The sequence below is a fragment of the Macaca nemestrina genome, chromosome 9 (assembly GCF_043159975.1).
Source record: "Macaca nemestrina isolate mMacNem1 chromosome 9, mMacNem.hap1, whole genome shotgun sequence".
NCBI lineage: Eukaryota > Metazoa > Chordata > Mammalia > Primates > Cercopithecidae > Macaca > Macaca nemestrina.
In genome coordinates this window covers 13,784,237-13,808,496 of record NC_092133.1, presented here as the reverse complement: position 1 = coordinate 13,808,496, position 24,260 = coordinate 13,784,237, and the positions used below count along the sequence as shown (strand labels likewise).

The window sequence follows — 24,260 nt, the reverse complement described above, 5'->3', positions numbered from 1 at the left end:
TCATTTATGAAGAAAAGAGGTTTAATTGTCTCACAGTTCTGCAGGCTGTACAGGAAACATGGTGCTGGCATCTGCTTCTGTTGAGGGCCTCAGGAAGCTCACAATCATGGAAGAAGGCGAAGGGGGGCAGGTGCATCACATGGCAAAAGTGAGAGCAAGAGAGAGAGGGGGGCAGGTACCATAATCTTTTAAATGACCGGATCTTGCCTGAACTTAGAATGAAAACTCATTATTGTTGTGAGGACAGCACCAAGACATCCATGAGGGATCTGCCCCCATGACCCAAATACCTCCCACCAGGCCCCACCTCCAACATTGGGAATCATATTTCAACATGAGATTTGGAGGGGACAAACATCTAAACCATAGTACTTCCTGAGGGCAAAGCTAGTGCCTCAGATGACTGTAGACTGAGGAGTTATTTCCAGCGGGCCAGGGAGTTATTAACATACCGGAGGCAGCCGGACTAACCATGAAAATTTTCCACTCTGAGAGCAGGGCGCATTTCCAATTCATGCCTATCAGGATTCAATCATTTCTGTGAAAGTGATTGCTGTGTTTTCCATTCCTCCTTTTTTCCAGTGGGGGCTTGATGGAAGTTACGTTGTTCTTGCTCCACTATTGGCTATTGGGCATCTTACCGTCATGGTTCACTAGACTATAAAGAGCCACATTTGGACGCAATCAAAAGGGTTGAGCTATGCTTAAAGATCCTGGAATTTTAAGTTGGATGTAGGTGGTTGCCTCCCTTGGGAAAGGACATAGACATATGTTCTATGTCTGGGAAGGATGGGAATTTGCTAGCCAGAGGGGCAGACTGTGGTAGCAATTTTCATTTGCCCACCAAATCTTCTTCCTCCACAGTTATATGTAGTTAGAATGTAGTTTCCCAGGTGGGGACTGTATTCACCAGCTCTTCGTGCACCTATACATTCCTTTTTGTGGAAGTTCTCATCAATGGAATGTGAACAGAAGGGATGCAACTTCTGCCCCACTTGTTAAGATGAAATATTTGTCCCTCAACTGCTTTGACCTTTCCTGCTAACTTGGATGGCAACAACTAGAGCACCCTTGGCAGCCCTATGTTGAAGACAGAAAGCTGGGTACCAACATGTACTCTTATAAAAGTGAGGACTGAGCTTCTATCTTGTTTGAGCCATTGCATTTTTGGGTCCTTTTGTTAAAGTAGCTTACTGTCCCCTACTATACCTTAGAGCAGTTACTTTAGAAAGCTTGAAATTATAAACCCTTCCTCTGCTACTTGGACATGTAAATCTTTGACACAACAATCAGCACTCTGTAGAAACACACCAATCAGCACCCTGTGTCTAGCTAAAGGAATGTAAATGCACCAATTAGTACTCTGTGGCCAGCTAAAGGATTGTAAATGCACCAATCAGCACTCTGTAAAATGGACCAATCAACAGGACATGGGCGGGGACAAATAAGGGAATAAAAGCTGGCCACCCCCAGCCAGCAGCGGCAACCTGCTCAAGTCCCCTTTCACACTGTGGAAGCTTTGTTCTTTTGCTCTACACAATAAATCTTGCTGCTACTCACTCTTTGGGTCCGTGCCACCTTTAAGAGCTGTAACACTTACCACAAAGGTCTGTGGCTTCATTCTTGAAGTCAGCGAGACCAAGAACCCACCGGAAGGAACCAACTCCGGACACATCTCGGCGACCACAAAGGGACTATCACCAAGCGGTGAGTACCATTGGACCCCTTTCGCTTGCTATACTGTCCTATTTTTCCTTAGAATTCGGGGGCTAAATACTGGGCACCTGTTGGCCAGTTAAAACGAACTAGCGTGGCTGCCGGACTAAAGACATAGGTGTCAGGCTTTCTGGGAAAGGGCTCTCTAACAACCCCCAACTCTTTGGAGTTGGGACCACTGGTTTGCCTGGAACCAGCTTCCACTTTTCCTGTACTTCTGGGCTGAGCTGAGGGTCAACAGAGAGGAAGTCCTTTCAGCTCTGGGGTCCTGACAAAAAGTTAGTTGAACCTGTAGCCATGAGCGGAACTCCCAAAGTCCCATCGCCCAAGCGAGACTCGCCCATCTATCCTATCTATCCTGATTCTTGCCTCCTGGGTCCTAACGCCTGTCAGACAAACTTCCTCTCACCTCTCTTATCTGAGGCTAGTCCTGCTTCTAAAAACCACTCCCTGTCTCTGGTGCTTTTCTAGTTTCTCCTGTAAGAATGATTTCTAGTATAAACTCCAGGACTCTGTTCCCTTCTTTAGGCACCCGGGCTCACCAATCAGAAAGACATAATTTTTGCCCAAAGTGCCGTTGAGTGGGGAGACCAACTATCCTTTTAGGATCCCTCCTCAGACAAGCAGGCCTAACAAAGCCTATTCCTGAAGCTAGGATATGGGGAGCCTCAGAAATGATATCCTTCCTATTCACATGATGATAAGTGAGGACAAAAGACACTCTTCCAACCCTGGGAAAATCCTTTCCCTCCCTCAGGGTATGGCCTTCCACTTCATTTTTGGGGTATAACATCTTTATAGGGCAGGGGTAAGGTCCCAATACTAACAAGAGAACACTTAGGAGTCTAACAGGTTTTCGAGAATGTGTCAGTAAGGGCCACTAAATCCGATCTTCCTTGGTCCTCTTTGTGGTCTAAGAGGAAAATTGGGGTTTCTGCTGCTGCGTCGGTGAGCACAACTATTCTGATCAGCAGGGTCCAGGGACTGTTGCGGGCTCTTGGGAAAGAGGTTTCTGCTGCTGCGTCGGTGAGCATGACTATTCTGATCAGCGGGATCCAGGGACCATTGCGGGTTCTTGGGAAAGAGGGGTTTCTGCTGCATCAGTGAGCACAACTATTTTGATCAGCAGGCTCCAGAGACCGTTGCAGGTTCTTGGGCAAGAGGGGTTTCTGCTGCTGCGTTGGTGAGCGCAACTATTCCGATCAGCAGGGTCCAGAGACCATTGCGGGTTCTTGGGCAAGGGGAGAAAACAAACAAACCAAAACTCTGGGCGTTTTTTTCTTTCAGATGGAAAACACTCAGGCATCAACAGGCTCATCCTTGAAATGCATCCTAAGCCATTGGGAGCAATTTGACCCACAAACCCCGAAAAAGAAGTGGCTCATTTTTTTTCTGCACTATGGCCTGGCCCCAATATTCTCTCTCTGATGGGGAAAAATGGCCGCCTGAGGGAAGTATAAATTACAATACTATCCTGCAGGTTGATCTTTTCTTTAAGAGGCAAGGCAAATGGAGTGAAATACCTTATGTCTAAGCTTTCTTTTCATTGAAGGAGAATCCACAACTATGCAAAACTTGCAATTTACATGCTGCAAGAGGACCTCTCAGCTTACCCCTATATCCTAGCCTCCCTATAGCTCCCCTTCCTAGTAATGATAAGCCTCCTCTAATCTCCCCTGCCAGAAGGAAATAAGCAAAGAAATCTCTAAAGGACCACAAAACCCCCTGGGCTATCAGTTATGTCCTCTTCAAGCTGTTGGGGGAGGGAAGTTTGGCCCAACCAGGGTACATGTCCCTTTCTCCCTCTCTGATTTAAAGCAGATCAAGACAGACCTGGGAAACTTTTCAGATAATCCTGATAGGTATATAGATGTCCTACAGGGTCTAGGGCAAACCTTCAATCTCACTTGGAGAGATATCATGCTATTGTTAGATCAAACCCTGGCCTTTAATGAAAAGAATGCGGCTTTAGCTGCAGCCTGAGAGTCTGAAGATACCTGGAAAGGTACAAATTCCCTACCGTTCAGCAAGCCATCCCCAGTGTGGATCTCCACTGGGACCTCAACTCAGATCATGGGGACTGGAGTCGCAAACATCTGTTGACCTGTGTTCTGGAAGGATTAAGGAGAATTAGGAAAAAGCCCACGAATTATTCAATGATGTCCACCAAACTCAGGGAAAGGAAGAAAATTCTTTTGCCTTCCTCGAGCGGCTATGGGAGGCCTTAAGAAAACATACTCCCCTGTCACCCAACACACTCGAGGGTCAATTGATCCTAAAAAATAAATTTATTACCCAATCAGCTACAGATATCAGCAGAGAGCTCCAAAAGTGAGCCCTGTTCCCTGAACAAAATCTGGAGGCATTATTAAACTTGGCAACCTCAGTGTTCTATAATAGGGACCAAGAGGAACAGGCCAAAAAGGAAAAGCGATATCAGAGGAATACGCAGCCTTAGTCATGGCCCTCAGACAAACAAACCTTGGTGGTTCAGAAAGGACAGAAAATGGAGCAGACCAATCACCTCATAGGGCTTGTTACCAGTGTGGTTTGCAAGGACACCTTAAAAAAGATTGTCCAACAAGAAACAAGCTGCCCCCTCACCCATGTCCACTATGTCGAGGCAATCACTGGAAGGTGACTGCCCCAGAAGACAAAGGTTCTCTGGGCCAGAAACCCCCAACCAGATGATCCAACAACAGGCCTGAGGGTACCCAGGGCAAGCGCCAGTTCATGTCATCACCCTCACTGAGCCCCGGGTATGTTTAACCATTGAGGGCCAGGAAATTGACTTCCTCCTGGACACTGGTGTGGCTTTCTCAGTGTTAATCTCCTGTCCTGGAAGGCTGTGCTCAAGGTCCATTACCATCCAAGGAATCCTGGGACAGCCTGTAACCAGGTATTTCTCCCACCTCCTCAGTTATAATTGGGAGACTTTGCTCTTTTCACATGCCTTTCTTGTTATACCTGAAATTCCCATACCCTTATTAGGGAGGGACATATCAGCCAAAGCTGGAGCTACTATCTACAGGAATATGGGGAACAAGTTACCCATTTGCTGTCCCCTGCTTGAGGAGGGAATCAACCCTGAAATCTGGGCATTGGAAGGACAATTTGGAAGGGCAAAAAATGCCTGCCCAGTCCCCAAATCAGGCTAAAAGACCTCACCACTTTTCCTATTAAAGGCAATATCCCTTAAGGCCTGAAGCTCATAAAGGATTACAGGATATTGTTAGACATTTAACAGCTCAAGAATTAGCAATAAAATGCAACAGTCCCTGCAACACCCCAATTCTAGGAGTACAAAAACTGAATGGTCAGTGGAGACTAGTGCAAGATCTTAGACTCATCAATGAGGCAGTAATTCCTCTATATCCAGTTGTACCCAACCCCTATACCCTGCTCTCTCAAATACCACGGGAAGCAGAATGGTTCACTGTTCTGGACCTCAAGGATGCCTTCTTCTGTATTCCCCTGCACTCTGACTGCCAGTTTCTCTTTGCCTTTGAGGATCCTATAGACCACACGTCCCAATTTATGTGGACAGTCTTGTCCCAGGGGTTTAGGGATAGCCCTCATCTGTTTGGTCAGGAACTGGCCCAAGATCTAGGCCACTTCTCAAGTCCAGGCACTCTAGTCTTTCAGTATGTGGATGATTTACTTTTGGTTACCAGTTTGGAAGCCTCATACCAGCAGGCCACTCTAGATCTCTTGAACTTTCCAGCTAATCAAGGGTACAAGGCATCTAAATCGAAGGCCCAGCTCTGCCTATAACAAGTCAAATATCTAGACCTAATTTTAGCCAGAGGAACCAGGGCCCTCAGCAAGGAACGAATACAGCCTATACTGGCTTATTCTTGCCCTAAGACATTAAAACAGTTACAGGGGTTCCTTGGAATCACCGGTTTTTGCCGACTATGGATCCCTGGATACAGCGAGATGACCAGACCCCTCTATACTCTATTCAAGGAGACCCAGCAGCAAATACTCATCTAGTAGAATGGGAACCAGAGGCAGAAACAACCTTCAAAACCTTAAAGCAGGCCCTAGTACAAGCTCTAGCCTTAAGCCTTCCCACAGGACAAAACTTCTCTTTATACATTACAGAGAAAGCAGGAATATCTCTTGGAGTCCTTACTCACACTAGTGGGACAACCCCACAACCAGTGGCATACCTAAGTAAGGAAACTGATACAGTTGCAAAAGCCTGGCCTAACTGTTTACAGGTAGTTGCAGTGGTGGCCATCTTACTGTCAGAGGCTATCAAAATAATACAAGAAAAGGATCTCACGGTCTGGACTACTCATGATGTAAATGGCATACTAGGTGCCAAAGGAAGTTTATGGCTATCAGACAACCACCTGCTCAGATACCAGGTGCTACTCCTTGAGGGACTGGTGCTTCAAATATGCACATGTGTGGCCCTCAATCCTGTCACTTTTCTCCCAGAGGATGGAGAACCAATCAAGCATGACTGCCAACAAATTATAGTCCAGACTTACGCCGCCAGAGAGGATCTCTTAGAAGTCCCCTTAGCTAATCCTGACCTTAACCGATACACTGATGGAAGTTCATCTGTGGAGAATGGGATATGAAGGGCAGGTTATGCCATAGTTAGTGATGTAACAGTACTTGAAAGTAAGCCTCTTCCCCCAGGGACTAGCACCCAGTTAGCAGAACTAGTGGCACTTACCTGAGCCTTAGAAAGGGAAAAAGAATAAGTGTGTATACAGATAGCAAGTATGCTTACCTAATCCTACATGCCCATGCTGCAATATGGAAAGAAAGGGAGTTCCTAACCTCTGGAGGAACCCCCATTAAATACCACAAGGAAATCATGGAGTTCTTGCATGCAATGCAAAAACCCAAGGAGGTGGCAGTCTTACACTGCCAAAGACATCAAAAAGGGGAAGGAGAAGGGAGAACAGCAGCATAAGCAGCTGGCAGAAGCAGGGAAAGACCAGCAGAGAGCAGGAAAGAAAGAGAGAGAGAGGGAGAGAGAGAGAGAGAGAAAATCAAGGAGAGAAGGAAAGATGGAGAAAGACAGAAAGTCAAAAAGATAGGAAGAGACAGAGACAAAGAAGGAGTCAAAGAGAGAAAGAGATAGAAAGTCAAAGAGAAAGAGAGAAACATAGTAAAGAAAAAACAGTGTACCCTATTCCTTTAAAAGTCAGAGGAAATTTAAAACCTATAATTGATAATTGAAGGTCTTTTCTGTGACTCTGTAACACTCCAACACCACCTGGTTGTCAGTGTAAACAAAGGCATAGCCTGAAAGCAGTGAGGCCACTGACAACCCATAGCCTTCCTATCCAAAATCCTTAACCTAGCAGGTTTCCTAACAGGGGACCTAATATTAATTACCATACAAAGGTCCGACCAGAGCTAGGGGGAACTCCCTTCAGGACAGGACTGATAGATGGTTCCTCCCCAGTGATTAAGGGAGAAAGACATAATGAGTATTCAGTAAATGATAAGGAAACTCTTGAATAAGCAGAGTTAGGAAAATTGCCTAATAATTGGTCTGTTGAAATGTGCTTGAGCTGTCTGCACTCAGCCAAACCTTAAAGTACTCACAGAATCAGGAAGGAGCCATCTATACCAATTCTAAGTTAATATGGACTGAAGGGGTCTTATTAATGCAAAGAACAATTGAAATCCCAAACCTACAAGGTTTTCAACAAAAGTAAAGTTTGCTAAAAGTTAACAGTGTAACATGTATTATCCTACTACCACACACTCTCAAAGGATTTCTCAGACAGTTTGCAAGAAATAACAAAATCTATCCTTATTCTACAATCCCTAATAGACTCTTTGGCAGCAGTGACTCTCCAAAACTGCCAAGGCCTAGACCTCCTCACTGATGACAAAGGAGGACTTTGCACCTTCTTAGGGGAACAGTGTTGTTTTTACACTAACCAGTCAGGTATAGTATGAGATGCTACTTGGCGTTTACAGAAAAAGGCTTCTGAAATCAGACAATGCCTTTCAAATGCTTATATCAACCTCTGGAGTTGAGCGATATGGCTTCTCCCCTTTCTAGTTCCCATGACAGCCATCTTGCGATTACTCGCCTTCGGGCCCTGTATTTTTAACCTCCTTGTCAAAGTTGTTTCCTCTAAGATCAAGGCCATCAAGCTACAGATGGTCTTACAAATGGAACCCCAAATGAGCTCAACTAACAACTTCTACTGAGGACCCCTGGACCAACCCGCTGGCCCTTTGACTGGCCTAAAGAGTTCCCCTCTGGAGGACACTACAACTGTAGGGCTCCTTCTTCACCCCTATCTAGCAGGAAGTAGCTATACCGGTCATCGCCCAATTCCCAACAGCAGTTGGGGTGTCCTGTTTAGAGGCGGGATTGAGAGGTGAAGCCAGCTGCACTTCCTAGGTTGAGTGGGGACTTGAAGAACTTGTCTGTCTAGCTAGAGAACTGTAAACGCACCAATCAGCGCTCTGTGTCTAGCTAGAGGATTGTAAATGCACCAATCAGCACTCTGTAAAAATGTGCCAATCAGTGCTCTGTGTCTAGCTAGAGGACTGTAAATGCACCAATCACACTCTGCAAAAACGCACCAATCAGTGCTCTGTGTCTAGCTAGAGGATTGTAAATGCACCAATCAGCACTCTGTAAAAATGCACCAATCAGCACTCTGTGCCTAGCTAAAGGACTGTAAATGCACCAATCAGCACTCTGTAAAATGGACCAATCAGCAGGATGTGGGGGGGGACACAAATAAGGGAATAAAAGCTGGCCACCCCCCCAGCGAGCAGAGGCAACCTGGGTCCCCTTCCATGCTGTGGAAGCTTTGTTCTTTCACTCTTCACAATAAATCTTGCTGCTGCTCATTCTTTGGGTCTATGCCCCCTCTAAGAGCTGTAACACTCACTGCGAAGGTCCGAGGCTTCATTCTTGAAGTTAGTGAGACCAAGAACCCACTGGAAGGAACCAATTCTGGACACATGACCACCAAGAACTGTCTTCTCAAGGACCTGGGGGTTTGTCTCTTCAACTGCAAACATTCAAGGAGGTGCTTCTCATTCTCATTCCCAGTCCCTACGGCTACCTTGCTCTCTTACACCACTGCTTGTCATGAAAACAGAAGAATTATGTGTCTCCTCTGGATAAGCATGGATTAACACACCCAGGTGGCCTAGTCGCAGGACCAACCACCTCTTCACACTCCTCAGTGCCTTTCCCTTAGCACACCACAGCCTCTAAAAAGTCTCCAATCTTTTGTTTCAGCAAAGTTGTGTTCAGTTCATGCTGGACCCACTTCCCTACTGCAATAGTTTTCATTAAATAAAACCTAATTTACTGCTTTAATGAGTGTCCCACTTAAAAATTTTTTTTGACAGTAAGCACATGAAATCATTATTGAATTAATAAATTTAGGTTCTACATAGGTGTAAATAGCTGGGGAGAGTTTCATTATTTTGAGTGTTCTTTTGGGATCTCCTCTCCCAACCTCCAAGAAGCTGAAAGATTGCTTAAGTTATATTTTCTTTCAAAATCTCTAACTATGAAAGATGACAATTATGTCCAAGTTATCCACAGTACCTTCTGGATTGAACTAGTCAGCTTACTGTGGATATAGAAAGCTATCTAAAATGTCAGAGCTCTAATTTCAATGTCCTGGTTTCTTTTCTTTCTTTTTTTAACGAGACAGGGTCTCGCCTTGTTGCCTGGGCTGGAGCACAGTGAGTGGCAAGATCAGGGTTAATTTAGCCTCAAGCAATCTTCCCACATCAGCCTCCTGAGTAGCTGAGACTATAGGTGCCATGCCACCACGCCCGGCTAATTTTTGCATTTTTATTAGAGACTGGGTTTCGCCATGTTGGCCAGGCCGGTCTCAACCTCCTGGGCTCAAGCTGTCCTCCCGCTCTGCCTCACAAAGTGCTGGGATTGCAGGCCTGCGCCAAGGCGTCCGGTTTGATTTCTCTTTTAAATATGTGTTTTTGGCCGGGCGCAGTGGCTCATGCCTGTAATCCCAGCACGTTGTGAGGCTGAGGCGGGCGGATCACAAGGTCAGGAGATTGAGACCATCCTGGCCAACACGGTGAAACCCCATCTTTACTAAAAATACAAAAAATTAGCCAGGCGTGGTGGCAGGCGCCTGTAGTCCCAGCTACCCGGGAGGATGAGGCAGGAGAATCACTTGAACCTGGGAGGCAGAGGTTGCAGTGACCCGATATCGCGCCACTGCACTCCAGCCTGGGTGACAGAGCGCGCCTCCTCTCAAAACAAAAAACAAAACAAAAAAAACAACCAAAAAACAAACGAAAAACACAAAACAACAACAAAAATAAATCAAAGATTTTTTTTCTCCCTATGTATTAAACACTTAAAAACATTTTACCATTTCTATTTCTGGGTCAATGCCAAAGTTCAGTTCAGTCCAGAAAGACAAGTGGTTTTGGAGAGGGTGTTTGGTTCCGCCTTGCATGCGAATTCCCACACAACCCTCTTCCTCCTTTCCTCCTTCGGGCAGCGTCCAGCAGGATTCCGCTGTTCCTCCAAAATCTTTGTCAGGAGAGTCATCCTGACAGTACTATTAGGAAGCCCATAGATATCAGCCACAACCTGTGACTTTCAGGGTCAATTGCGTGTCAATTCGCTCGTCCATCCAGAACCTGCGGGGACCACGCCCCCACGTTCCCTCCCGGCCTTTGCCTCCGCCCCTCTCCGCCTCCAAGGGTGTCACGTGCCAGACTCGGGCGGGAAGACATTGCCGCCATGTTGATTTCTGGCGGCGCTGGCTGGGGGAAGGGAGAGGGTGGCTGACTAACTAGCTACCCGTAGTTCCGGCTCCTGTGCGCAAGTGCGGAAGTGCGCTGGCCGGGAGAGTGATCGGTTTCCGGTCAGTGGTGCGGTACTGAGTACCAGGAGACGTGTATCGGAAGGTGGGCCGCAGCCATGGCGGAGAGAAAACCTAACGGTGGCAGCGGCGGCGTCTCCACCTCCTCGTCGGGCACTAACTTACTTTTCTCCTCCTCGGCCACGGAGTTCAGCTTCAATGTGCCCTTCATTCCAGTCACCCAGGCCTCAGCTTCCCCGGCCTCCTTGCTCTTGCCCGGAGGTAATAAGGGGAGGGCGGTCCCGTGTGTGGTGGGAGGCGGGCGGGGGACGTGCTGTGACAAGGGTCAGACGGAAGATATTCCTTTTGCCTCCAGCTACCCTCTCGATAGCTTGCCAGGATCATTAGTGACCAGGTTTGAGTGGGTCGGGGGCTTTGGGATCTTGGAGGCGGCAGGTGATGCGATTTGCTCTTCATTGCAGAAACCCACTGTTCCGAGTTGTCCAGAGTGCTGGACATTCATTCGTACACTGGCATTCCACAAATCTTTGCTGAACACCCATTGTTGTTACGCCAGGTGCTGGCAGGGAATGCAAGTAAACAGTGGCCCTCTCCTAGGGTACAGTAGTCTATCTCCCACTAGGAGACTCCTAGGATACGGTAAGATACCTCCTAGGATGGACTGTGCCCCTCTCCTGGGATACGGTACACTGTCTCCTACTAGGAGATTGTTGTGATACAGTAGGATATCTTCTAGATTACAGTAAGATATCTTGTAAGATGGACTGTGCCCCTCTTCTAGGAGAAACATGTAATATTTGTGAAGTAGACATATAAAATGCATTCCTCATCTTTTTTTTTTTTTTTTTGAGACGGAGTCTTGCTTTGTCGCCCAGGGTGGAATCCAGTGGCGCGATCTCGGCTCACTGCAACCTCCACATTTCGAGTTCAAGTGATTCTCCTGCCTCAGCCTCCCGAGTAGCTGGGACTACAGGCGTGCATGCCCTGCTAATTTTTGTATTTATAGTAGAGACGGGGTTTCACCATGTTGGCCAGGATGGTCTCAATCTCCGGACCTCAAGTGATCCGCCTGCCTCGGCCTCCCAAAGTGCTGGGATTACAGGTGTGAGCGCCTGGCCAATTTTCGTCTTTCAAGACAATCCATCACTTCTTCCAAGAAACTTTTTCTTGTTCTCTTAGGCCCCCACTCCTATGTGCACTCCTAGCTCTTTTTTCATATTTGTATTATTGTCCAGGGAGATTGCTTTTTGATGATGATGTAGCATAGCCCAGAGCTTGGTGTTCAGGAGCACAGACTGTATTCTAGTCCTTGCCCTGCCAGTAGCTTGCTGTGTAACTGTAGGCATTTTAGTTTACTTCTCTGTGCTTCAGTTTCTATATATGTATAGCCTCACATAATTATAATTAGAAATGCTTTAATTTTTGAAAAGCACCAAGTATACTGCCTACCAGACAGTGTGATTTAATGTTTGTGAAATAAACACACCTGCTTCTCCATTTGGACTGCGGTCTTCTTCAGCAGCTATGACCTAATTGCCTTTTTATTTCCAGGATGTTGTTTAGGGCCTAGTAAGTAGATCCTCTTTGAATACTGAGTTTGCAGTGAGTAATTTATTCTTGTTTGAAGGACTAAAGACAGTTTCATGGAGAAGCGAGGACAGGCACGCTGGGAACAGCTGTACATAAAGGTTCCCCTGCCCATGTGTTAATGTTTCTTCTTGATGCTGGTCACTACCTGACATGTACACGTACTTGTTTATTCCACTCCACTAGGATGTAAGACCATGAAAGCAAAAACTTAGTTTTATTCACGATTATATTCCCACTGCGTAGAATGATGTGTGGTATGTAGTAGACCAGTTATTCAGTGGATGTTTGTTGAATGAGTGAAAGGATGGGAGTCAAAATGATGTCTCAATTTGACCTGTGGTTGAAAGGTTAGGCGTTGCTGTCTTTGGTGAAGAACCAGCATTGTTGGAGCAGAATGCTGTGAGAGGATGCAGGAATAAATAAGGCTTTACCTGGGGTTTTCTAATCATCCTCTGCACCATTAAAGTTGTTTGGTTATGTCCATCTTCCTTGCTGTGTAGTATTTGGTTTGTGTGTCACTGTGAATTCATGCTAAACATTTTCATTGTGAAGTCTAGTATAGCTATACCTGTCTTTAATGCTCTTGTTTCTTGGAGACAGTCTGTGTGTGTGTGTGAACATTAATAGTTTTTAGAACTAAAATTCATCTCTAAAAATCTCAGAAACCCATTCAGAGAATTTCCAGAGAAAAAGAAGAAACAATCTCCTTGGAAGCAATAGTTAATCATATAAGTGAAAGAGACACAGGAAGCAATTTCATATATTCAACAGACATGGAAGGCCTGGCACAGTGGCTCACGCCTGTAATCCCAGCACTTTGGGAGGCTGAGGTGGGTGGATCACCTGAGGTCAGGAGTTCAAGACCAGCCTGGTCAACATGGCAAAACCCCATCTCAACTAAAAATACAAAAATTAATTGGATGTGGTGGTGGGCGCCTATAATCCCAGCTACTCGGGAGGCTGAGGCATGAGAATCGCTTGAGGTGGATGTTGCAGTGAGCTGAGGTCATGCCGCTGCACTCCACCCTGAGCGACAGAGTAAGACTCCATCTCAAAAACAAAACAAAAACAAAAACCAGACATGGATTGAGCAGTTTCTATTTGCCAGGCACTGTTCCAGAAGCTGGGAGACACAGAAGAGCAGACAGCCCTGCCCTCAATGACTGCACAGTATATATGTATACACACACTCACCTGTGTAAGCAACTGTGATACTGGTTTAGAACAGTTAGAAAGAGGGATTGATAGATGGCTGTGAATGCTGTGGGTCTCAGGCTGGCTGAGCTGGGGAATGGATGTCCCTTAGGCCTTCAGGTCCTCTTAGGGGAGGTGATGCTTGAGCTGAGTGTTGAAGGATACATAGAAGTGAGGGAATCTGGAGAGACAGGAATATGGGAAGTCTGAAGGTGTGAGAAAATCTGCAGGTTTGGCAGGAGTTAGTGGTTGATGGAATGGGACAGGGATGGAGCTCATCCCTCTCTCCTGTCTCTTCACCTTTGTCTCCTCTCCCGTGTATCCTCTGCCCCCAGTAGATCACTTTGACTAGAGTGTGGACAATGGAGTGGCCTCGGTGGTCTATGGGTCACATATACCATACTCAGGAGGAGTTTGTAGTTCATCTTGTTGGGTTTTGGGAGCCTTTGAAGGGTTTTCAACAAGGCAGTGAAATTAGACGTGTGTTTCAGAAAGACTGGAGTTTTCTCTAGTTGCACTGGAATAAGGTTGACTGTAGCAAGAGGATTCGGTTGGGAGGCATAGTGAGAGGCTGGCAGTGGCGATGGCAGTCTAGCCCGAGTCAGCCACATTGGGTGTGAGGAGCAGGGAGCAGATGTGTGAGATGTGTAGACTACACACTTGTAGAGACTCACAGAAGACCAGAGTGTCAGCTCTGTCTGTCAGCACAGAGGCCCATTTTTGTTTAGTTTTAGACCCAAGACTGAGCTCTGTACCTGGCACATAATGCATCCTGAGTAAATATTTCTTGAATAAATATTTGAATGATTAAATGAAGGGTATGAGAGAGAGGGAGGAGTCTGAGAGACTTGAGGTTTCTGGTTTGAATGTCTGAATGGATGTTGGCAAACATCGGTGGATATAGTGAAATACAGAAAAGGGAGCACGGAGGTGGGTAGTTAAGATAATAAACTCTGTTTGGGGCTTACTAAGCATGAGGTATATGTGGCTGAATCTGCCAAAAACATTGAGGAAGTAGTTGGAAAACAAGTTCTGGAACACATGACAACGGTCTGGGTTTGCGATAGAGTTGGGAGTGTCACCAATATACAAGTGCCTATTAAAGTTGTGGCTTTAGATGACATGTGTCCAAATGAAATGAGAAAGTGCCCCTGAGGTGAGGGCAGCAGTATGTGGAGAGCATTTCATTTGCAGTTGATGCTGATCGGAAAAAAGTTTCTTGGATCAGGTCGACCTCAAGTTTTTTTAAAGGATGAAAGATACCACTGAGATTTTCTTTTTTTTTTCTTGCTTGCTTTTAATTGTCGGGAATGAATTAAGAAATACAGGTAAGTCCAAGTGAGGGTCACTGACCTGAAAAGAGGGGTGGGAGCTGGAGATATATCAGAGAAGTAGAATGATACAGACTGACACAGGGCCTCGTGCAGCGAGGGATATTTTATTTTTAGTTACAAAGAAAATATCAAGAGGAGTATTTTGAATAGTGGAGTATTTTAGTTAAACTGATGTGTGTGAATTATGAGAGCTCAAGAAGCTCAAGCCGTAGTCTCAGCAGAGGTCAAGAAGCTTAGAGCCCAGAGCTTGGAAGAAGGCTGCCTTTTGGCAGGTCTCCAAGGGCAGGGACCAGAGTGTGCTTGTGTGCTGTGAGTGAGTCCAGCCCTCTGATGGATTCCATGCCTCCAGCAAGGAGGTAAGAGGGAATGAGGCAGGGGCAGGGAAGATTAGAAGGAAGAAGATGAAAGCTACAAGCTAGTGAAAATAAAAGTTTAGTAAGGAATAATAGGTGGACTTTTGAGGTGATGTACAGGGAAAATGCTTTTATTTTACAACTTGGAAGTAGAACAGAAGCTAAATTGGAATTGTCAGTACCCACAGTGAACATCAGGTTGGACAAAGGGATGGGAGATCTTCTCTTGGTTAGAAAGTGACCTTTTCAGCAATTTGGTGTTCTAGAATGATAAATGTGTGGTAGTACATGATTTTAGGGAATGGCAATTAATGGTTGACCTACTTTGCCTTGGGAATACAAATACCGCGTGTTCATTTGTACAATAAGTGCTTTGTAGGTAAGATTCCTGACACACCCCTTCTTGTTAACAGAGTTATCTTTAGTCTCTCGTTATCACTATAGAAATTAAATTATGCGTATTTGGGTAGTAGAGTAATAATTGCATTATTTCTTACCAAGAAAAACATAAAAAATAATATGTAAGGCCGGGCATAGGGGCTCATGCCTGTAATTCCAGCACTTTGGGAGACCAAGGCAGGCAGATCACTTGAGGTCAGGAGTTCGAGACCAGCCTGGTCAACATGGTGAAACTTCATCTCTACTAAAAAATAAAAAATACAAAAATTAGCTGGACATGGTGGTGGGCACCTGTAATCCCAGCTACTTGGGAGGCTGAGGCACGAGAATTGCTTGAACCTGGGAGGCAGAGGTTGCAGTGAGCTGAGATCGCGCCACTGCACTCCAGCCTGGGCAACAGTAGTGAGACCCTGTCTCAGAAAAAAAAAAAAAAGTAAAAATAGTAAGTATAGATTTTGTTTCTATTTTTAAGAACTTCTATATACAAATATGTATTTACAAAATAAATAACAAATAACTATTTGTATTTATTTTAAAAGTATGGAAGGGTATGTAGCAAAATGTTAACTGGTTTGTTTTTTTTTTTTTTTTTGAGACGGAGTCTCGCCCTGTGTCACCCAGGCTGGAGTGCAGTGGCGCGATCTCGGCTCACTGCAAGCTCCGCCTCCCAGGTTCACGCCATTCTCCTGCCTCAGCCTCCGAGTGGCTGGGACTACCGGCGCCCGCCACCACGCCCGGCTAGTTTTTTGTATTTTTAGTAGAGACGGGGTTTCACCATGTTAGCCAGGATGGTCTTGATCTCCTGACCTCGTGATCCACCCGCCTCGGCCACCCAAAGTGCTGGGATTACAGGCTTGAGCCATCGCGCCCGGCCAATGTTAACTGTTAACAGTGCGATGGTCTCTGGGAGGTGGGCTTATGAGTGAATTATAATTGTTTCCTCTTATGTTTTCTTATTCATGTTTTCTAGTTTTTCATTTCTAAAGAGCAAGTTTTCAAAGAAAAAAAGAAAAAAAAACTGTTTTTTTTTTTCTGTAATGCAGAAATAGCAAGTTTGAAGAACAAATAAGGAAGTATAATTGCTAGCCCTTCCTTATAGAATCGTATCTGCGGAATGATAGAGTACCCTTTAAACCACATGCTCTCTTGTTCCATTTCAGAGGATTCCACAGATGTTGGTGAGGAGGACAGCTTCCTTGGTCAAACTTCTATTCACACGTCTGCCCCACAGACAGTTAGTTACTTCTCTCAGGTATCAAGCAGCAGTGATCCTTTTGGGAATATTGGACAGTCACCATTAACAACTGCAGCAACCTCAGGTGGACAATCAGGATTCCCCAAGCCCCCGACTGCTCTCCCTTTTACAACTGGATCCCAAGATGTCTCGAATGCGTTTTCACCATCCATTTCGAAGGCTCAACCTGGTGCTCCACCTTCCTCACTGATGGGAATAAATTCTTACCTGCCTTCTCAGCCAAGTAGTCTCCCTCCTTCACATTTTGGGAACCCACCCCAAGGAATTCCCCAGCCAGGATACAATCCATATCGCCATACCCCTGGCAGCAGCAGGGCTAATCCTTACATTGCACCGCCCCAGCTGCAGCAGTGTCAAACACCAGGCCCTCCTGCTCATCCTCCACCGTCTGGACCCCCTGTTCAGATGTACCAGATGCCTCCAGGATCTTTGCCGCCGGTATGGAGACATGATTTTGTGTCCTACTTATTAACTCTGTTTCTTCTTTCTCACCTGAACCTATGTTTTAAAAAACATTTCACATCTTATAATCAATACAATGACAAATTAGTTTCAGAGGGTATTCTTTGTAAGCTACATGAAGTAAACATTATCTTAAAGATAGCTTATTGGATGGCTCATATTTTAGTGTGTATTACTTGTTTATTGAAGTAGTAATTGATTTTAGTGAGTTAGCTACATGTCAGTATTTCCAGATTTTAGAGTAAGGTAGAAATAATAAGTGTTGTCTAGAGACATAGGAGATGAAGCAGTTATTGTCTTAACAGACCACTAGTTTCTCATCTTTCAGTTACACTAGTCAATCAAAACAGTCAATTACAGGAACTAAAATTGATTACTTCAGTAATTTCTTTTTATTTATGGAGTTTGGATCTAGATCAGTCAAACCCTGTCTAGGGGGAGTTGGTGGAATAACGTATGCATTGGGTACATTTTATGAAATTCCCTTATGCATTTTTCCCAACTAGTTCATTTGATTTCCAAAGAAAAATCAGTGGAATTAAACAAAAAGAGAAATGATTAAAAAGAATTAAGAACCCATTTCGGTGTGGTGGAGATAGCAGTATTGTGATCAGAATGTAACTAACTTCTCTGTTAGAGAATGGACTCTGTTTTATCATTTCATTTAAATCATACCAACACACAAATTTTTGACAATGTTGGATTTCGGCATTCTGAAAAGTAACCAAATTCATAGTGTGTGGTATATAGTTAGTATTTTTGTTAACTATAACGAACTAATTGTAGTTTGTTGCTTAAATTTTTAAAAAGGTTTTTAGATAATAATTTAAAAAGTGATAATTTCAAACTTAAAGAATTAAGTTGCAAAAATAAAAATAGTACAAAGAGTACTCTGATATCCTTCACCTAGGTTTACTTATCATTAACATTTTATCCCATTTGTTTTTTAATTTGTGCCTGTGCACACACTGGTATATATGAGCTTTCTCCCTTTCCCCCATGCCTTTTTCCCGCCCCTTCCTCCTACTTCTCCTCCTGCCCCTCCCTATTCCCTTCCTTCCTCCCATTGTTTTTTTCTCTTTTTGTATATATGCAGTTTTGGGGGAAGCATTTGAAGGTCAGTAAAATACATTATGATTTTTTACTCCTAAATTCCTGGTGTACATTTGCTAAGCATAAGGACATTCTTCTGTATAACCACAGCGCAGCTATGGATCTCAGGAAATTGAGTGTTGACATAATACTTCAAAATGATTTTTTAGAAATTATATATATGTATGTATATATACGTGTGTGTATGCATATATATATATATATATATATATATATATTTTTTTTTTTTTTTTTTTTTTTTTGAGGCCAGGTCTTGCTCTGTCACTCAGGCTAGAGTGCAGTGGCATGATAATGGCTTACTGTAGCCTCGAGTTCTCAGGTTCAAGTGATCCCCCTACTTCAGCCTCACCAGTAGCTGGGACCACAGGCACGTGCTGCCATACTTGGCTAATGTTTTGTAGAAATGAGGTCTCACTATGTTGCCCAGGCTGGTCACAAACTCCTGGGCTCAAGCAGTCCTCCTGCCTTGACCTCCCAAAGTTATGAGATTATGGGCTAAATTATATATGTTTTTGAGACTGGGTCTCACTCTGTTGTCCAGGCTGGAATACAGTGGCACAATCACAGCTCGCCTGCAGTCTCAAACTCCTGGGCCTCAAGTCATCTTCCTACCTCAGCCTACCAAAGTGCTGGGATTGCAGGTGTGAGCCACCACTCCTGACCCAAAATGGTGTCTAATTCAAACATTTAAAAATAAGTATAGTCTGATTTTAAAATCATTTTTGTAGAAAATTTGAAAAATGCAGAATATTGAATTTAATAAAAAATGTCTGTAGATAACCACTGTTTTCATTTTGTTATATGTCTTTTTTTTGGCAAACATCATAGAGTACCTATGGTTTCTATAATTATTTTTTTGTGAACATACTTTAAATGTTACTAAGATTTTTTTCTAAAACATTAATTTTTCTTCTTCTTCCTTGTTTTTTTTAAAGAGATGAGGGGTCTTGCTCGGTCACCCAGGCTGGAGTGCAGTGGTGTGATTACATTCCACTGCAACCTTGAACTACACTTCAGCCTCCGGAGTAGCTGGGACTACAAGTGTGCCCCACCGTGTCCGGGTGATCTTTAGATTTTTTTGTAGAAACAGGATATTGCTGTGTTGCTCATGTTGGTCTTGAACTCCTGGCCTCAAGTGATCCTCCTTCCCTGGCCTCCCAAAGTTCTGGGATTATAGGCGTGAACCATCGTGTCTATCCTCTAAAACTTTTGTTTTTGTTTATTTACTTATTTATTTTTTTTTTTAGCTATCTCCTGCAGAAAGGATATAAGACATTTTTAATGGCTCTGGATGATCTAGCATTTGAGTGAAATATTATTTTATCAGGCTTCTGTTAGGCATTTTGATTATTTCCAGTGATTTCCTATTTTATTTTATTTTTTTGCAAACATTCCAAATTTATTAACTACGATTTTATAATCAATATTATTGAGGTATAATTTACATACAGTAAAAGACATCCGTTTACAATGTACAATTCGATTTATTTAAAGTGTACAATTAGCTGAGTTTTGACAGTTGTACACACTGATTTCCTATTTTAAATAACCTTTTGGTGTACAACCTTGTGGGTAAATTTTTTTTTTTTTTTTTTTTTTGAGACGGAGTCTCGCTCTGTCACCCAGGCTGGAGTGCAGTGGCCGGATCTCAGCTCACTGCAAGCTCCGCCTCCCGGGTTCACTCCATTCTCCTGCCTCAGCCTCCTGAGTAGCTGGGACTATAGGCGCCCGCCACCTCGCCTGGCTACTTTTTTGTATTTTTTAGTAGAGATGGGGTTTCACCGTGTTAGCCAGGATGGTCTCGATCTCCTGACCTCATGATTCGCCCGTCTCGGCCTCCCAAAGTGCTGGGATTACAGGCTTGAGCCACCGCGCCCGGCCGTGGGTAAATTTTTATTTTTATTTTTTATTTATTTTATGAGACAGAGTCTCGCTTTGTTACTCAGGCTGTAGTGCAGTGGTGCAGTCTCAGCTCACTGCAGCCTTTGCCTCCTGGGTTCAAGCGATTCTCCTGCCTCAGCCTCCCAAATAGCTGGGATTACAGGCCCATGCCACCACATCCAGCAAATTTTTGTATTTTTAGTGGAGACAGGGTTTTACCATGTTGGCCCGTCTTGTCTCAGACTCCTGACCTCAGGTAATCCACCCACCTCAGCCTCCCAAAGTGGCAGGATTACAGGCGTGAGCCACCGCGCTTGGGCTATTGGTTATAATTCTATCTCTCGGATAAATTCTTAGAAATTGAATGAGTAGGTCAAGGAATAGGCATATTTTAAAGGTTAAATAGGCCGGGCGTGGTTCACGCCTGTAATCCCAACGCTTTGAGAGGCCAACGCAGGCGGGTCTTCTGAGGTCGGGAGTTCACAACCAGCCTGACCAATCTGGAGAAACCCTGTCTCTACTGAAAATACAAAATTAGCTGGGTGTGGTGGTGCATGCCTGTAATCCCAGCTATTCGGGAGGCTGAGGCAGGAGAATTGCTTGAACCCGGGAGACGGAGGTTGCGCATTGCACCATTGCACTCCAGCCTGGGCAACAAGAGCGAAACTCCGCCTCACACACACACAGGGAAGGTTAAATAAATCATGGAAGAAGTATTGCTAGATTGATTTCTATAAAGGTGTTAGTTTACTTTGTTCTGTGAGAAGGTCTAGTTCACCTTGTAATTGATTTTTTTCAAAATTTTTAATTTTTAATTTTTGTGGGTACATAGTAGGTGTATATGTTTATGGGTTACATGAGGTATTTTCTTTTTTTTTTTTTTTTTTTTTTGAGACTGAGTCTGGCTCTGTCGCTCAGGCTGGAGTGCAGTGGCCGGATCTCAGCTCACTGCAAGCTCTGCCTCCCGGGTTTACGCCATTCTCCTGCCTCAGCCTCCCGAGTAGCTGGGACCACAGGCGCCCGCCACTTCGCCCGGCTAGTTTTTTGTATTTTTTAGTAGAGATGGGGTTTCACCGTGTTAGCCAGGATGGTCTCGATCTCCTGACCTTGTGATCCGCCCGTCTCGGCCTCCCAAAGTGCTGGGATTACAGGCTTGAGCCACCGCGCCCGGCCACATGAGGTATTTTCATACAGACATGCAATGTGTAATCATCACATCAGGATAAATGGGGTATAGATATCCCTCCCCTCAAGCATTTTTCCTTGATTTGGGGTTTTGTTAGGTTTTAAAATTCTTAAAATTGCTTTGGGGTCTAGTTATTACACTAAATAATTGTCCAGATATACATGTAGGATAATTACTACTAACATCAGTTTGGGTATGAAGCACATTCAGAATTCTTTTGGACAAGCATGACAGTCTTAACTTTGCCGTCCCCTCCAGGTTCCTCCTTCAGTGCAGTCTCCAGCACAGCAGCAGGTACCTGCCAGACCTGGGGCTCCCTCAGTTCAAGTGCCGCCTCCTTTTCTACTTCAAAACCAATATGAGCCTGTTCAGCCCCACTGGTTTTACTGCAAGGAGGTAGAATACAAACAACTGTGGATGCCTTTTAGTGTGTTTGATTCTTTGAATCTTGAAGAAATCTATAATTCAGGTAAACATTGGTCATGCATCATTCATATCTGATTTTAGGAAGAGAAGGAATGAGTATTTATCCATGATGTATTTTCTGTGAATGTCAAATTCTTTGATCCTTATAGACCCCAGACTCTGTACCTTAAGATGACGATATTAATATAAGTCCTGAGTTACTGGGGTAAGGTATTTGAAGAAGTGTTTTAGTAATTTACTTTGTAGTTTAAAGGTATTTTGAATCAGAGAACTTGAGCAGTTCATATAATCCAGGTTTCAATTTTTCTGTTTCCCTTATTCATTTGTAGTTATGGGGGCATTTATAAAGGGCTTTCTGTGGAACTCTCGATCCTGGAGATGCTCTGTGAAAAAAGTGTTCCCTGGTCAGATAAGGTTTGGAAATGGTGCTCGCTGTATCTAGGTCTTGAGAGAGATGGTGTGCAGGAGTGCGTTAAAGCTTTGAGAAATCCTGCAGTGTAGAAACATGTTTCTTTGTTTATCCTGGTATTATTTGATCGTGGACTTAAAAGTCACCTATTAATGGCCTTTAGAAACGTATTCCATGGAACATTTTTGTACGTAGATAGTATTGTTCTGATTTAAAAAAAAATCCATCAGTTCTTTGAATTATGTTTTTAAAGTTTGCCTTGACTTTTTCTTTTCTACTTAAGAAGAGTCATAATTTTGAGCAGCACAGATTAATCTTAAATTTCTATTTTTAAACAAAAATGAGCTTAGTTTTTTGTCTTTAAAGACTGAGTAGTCACCGTATTCATTATTTGTTATTTTATTTTTATTTTCTTGAGACAGAGTCTCACTCTGCTGCCCAGGCTGGAGTGCAGTGGTGCAATCTGGACTCACTGCAACCTCTGCCTCCTGAGTTCAAACAATTCTCCTGCCTCAGCCTCCGAAGTAGCTGGGATTACAAGCATGTGCCACCACACCTGGCTAATTTTTGTATTTTTAGTAGACGGGGGTTTCATCATTGGCCAGGCTGGTCTCAAACTCCTGACCTCAAGTGATCCACCGGCCTCGGCCTCCCAGAGTGCTGGGATTACAGGCATGAGCCACTGCACCCAACTGATTATTGATTTTTTTAAAATATGTCTTGCAGCAGTCAGGAAAAGTGTTAATTTTGTTCTCTAGTTCAGCCAGATCCGGAGAGCGTGGTTCTTGGCACGGATGGAGGGCGCTACGATGTTTACCTCTATGACCGAATAAGGAAGGCTGCCTACTGGGAAGAGGAGCCAGCTGAAGTGAGACGCTGTACTTGGTTTTACAAGGGGGACACAGATAGTCGATTTATTCCCTATACTGAGGAGTTCAGTGAAAAACTAGAGGTATGGGAGCTTTATTTCTTTATGAGTTTCTTTAAAAAATGTAGGTTCTATATACATTGGTGAGTAACATTGACAGTGGAGCTGACTTTATTTACAAGACAGCTTGTCTTGATGCTGTTCACGGAGAAGATTACTTTTTAAGTGGTGTCATCATTCATGAGGTGCTAATCGTGGCATCTGTGTCTAAAGATAGAATATGGTTTACAGAGGTACATCACAGATCTAATAAGGTGCTTGTGTCAAGCCTTCAATAGAACCTAGGCTGCTGGGATTTGTTGTTGATAGAAAATGCCAAGCATATGGACATTTTCAAATTAATATTCAGTAAAAGGCTTGAAATTGACTTCTGATTTGTGAAAATAAATAGAATTGGAAGAAGTATCATGAGCCTTATTAGCCATCTTAAATCTATAATTTCTTTGTATAATTGTGTTAAATGCTTGTGTTAATTCTACTTAAGAGTTGAATGTTAGATATTTGAAATACGTTCAGTGAATTCAGTTGCATAGATGGGAAATGAGATACAGAATGTTTTAGTTAACTTCTGGCTGGGTGTGGTGGCTCGTGTCTATAATCCCAGCACTATGGGAGGCCGAGGTGGGCAGATTTCTTGAGGCCAGGAGTTTAGAGAACAGCCTGGCCAACATGGTGAAACCATGTCTCTACTAAAAATACAAAAACTAGCCAGGCATGGGGGCACACGTCAGTAGTCCCAGCTACTCGGGAGGCTGAGGAGGAAGGATCACCTGAGCCAGGGAAGTTGAGGCTGCAGTAAGCTGAGATCATGCCACTGCATTCCAGCCTGGGTAATGGGAGTGAAACCCTCCCTCAGAAAAAAAAGAAAGCATATGTTTATATATGTGCATATATGTGTGTGTGTTTATATATGCATGTATATATGTATATATAAAGAAAAAAGTGTAAAGGAATGCTGATATCTCTAGCTTAATTTTAGACATAAATAAAGATGTATTGTAATTTTTGGTACCTTTGGTAGGCCCCTACGAAGCTATCATGTCCCCAGATTAAATGTTTAGTTTTACTATTTTGAAGCTGAAGTATATATTTTCAAGTCCAATCTGTGTCTGAAAGTCTACACTTTATCTTAACTGTATTTGATTTTATATGGGTGACATAGACTTTGAGGCAGGATAGATATCCACATACCGAC

The 24,260-nt window shown here is 43.9% G+C and overlaps 1 protein-coding gene across 4 annotated transcripts in view; it reads left to right on the top strand.

Moving 5' to 3' along the window:
• The first annotated feature begins 10,546 nt into the window (after positions 1 to 10,546).
• Positions 10,547 to 24,260, top strand: part of SEC23I (SEC23 interacting protein) — a 51,230-nt gene continuing 37,516 nt past the window's right edge. For all 4 annotated transcript variants that reach the window (XR_011607597.1, XM_071069033.1, XM_011717684.3 and 1 more), the window contains exons 1-4: positions 10,547 to 10,796; positions 16,566 to 17,098; positions 21,561 to 21,771; positions 22,896 to 23,089. Coding sequence is in view for 3 of the 4 variants with exons in the window: in XM_071069033.1 (XP_070925134.1) it covers positions 10,634 to 10,796; positions 16,566 to 17,098; positions 21,561 to 21,771; positions 22,896 to 23,089 (1,101 nt within the window). In the remaining variant the exon portion in view is untranslated. The remainder of the gene's footprint in view (positions 10,797 to 16,565; positions 17,099 to 21,560; positions 21,772 to 22,895; positions 23,090 to 24,260) is intronic.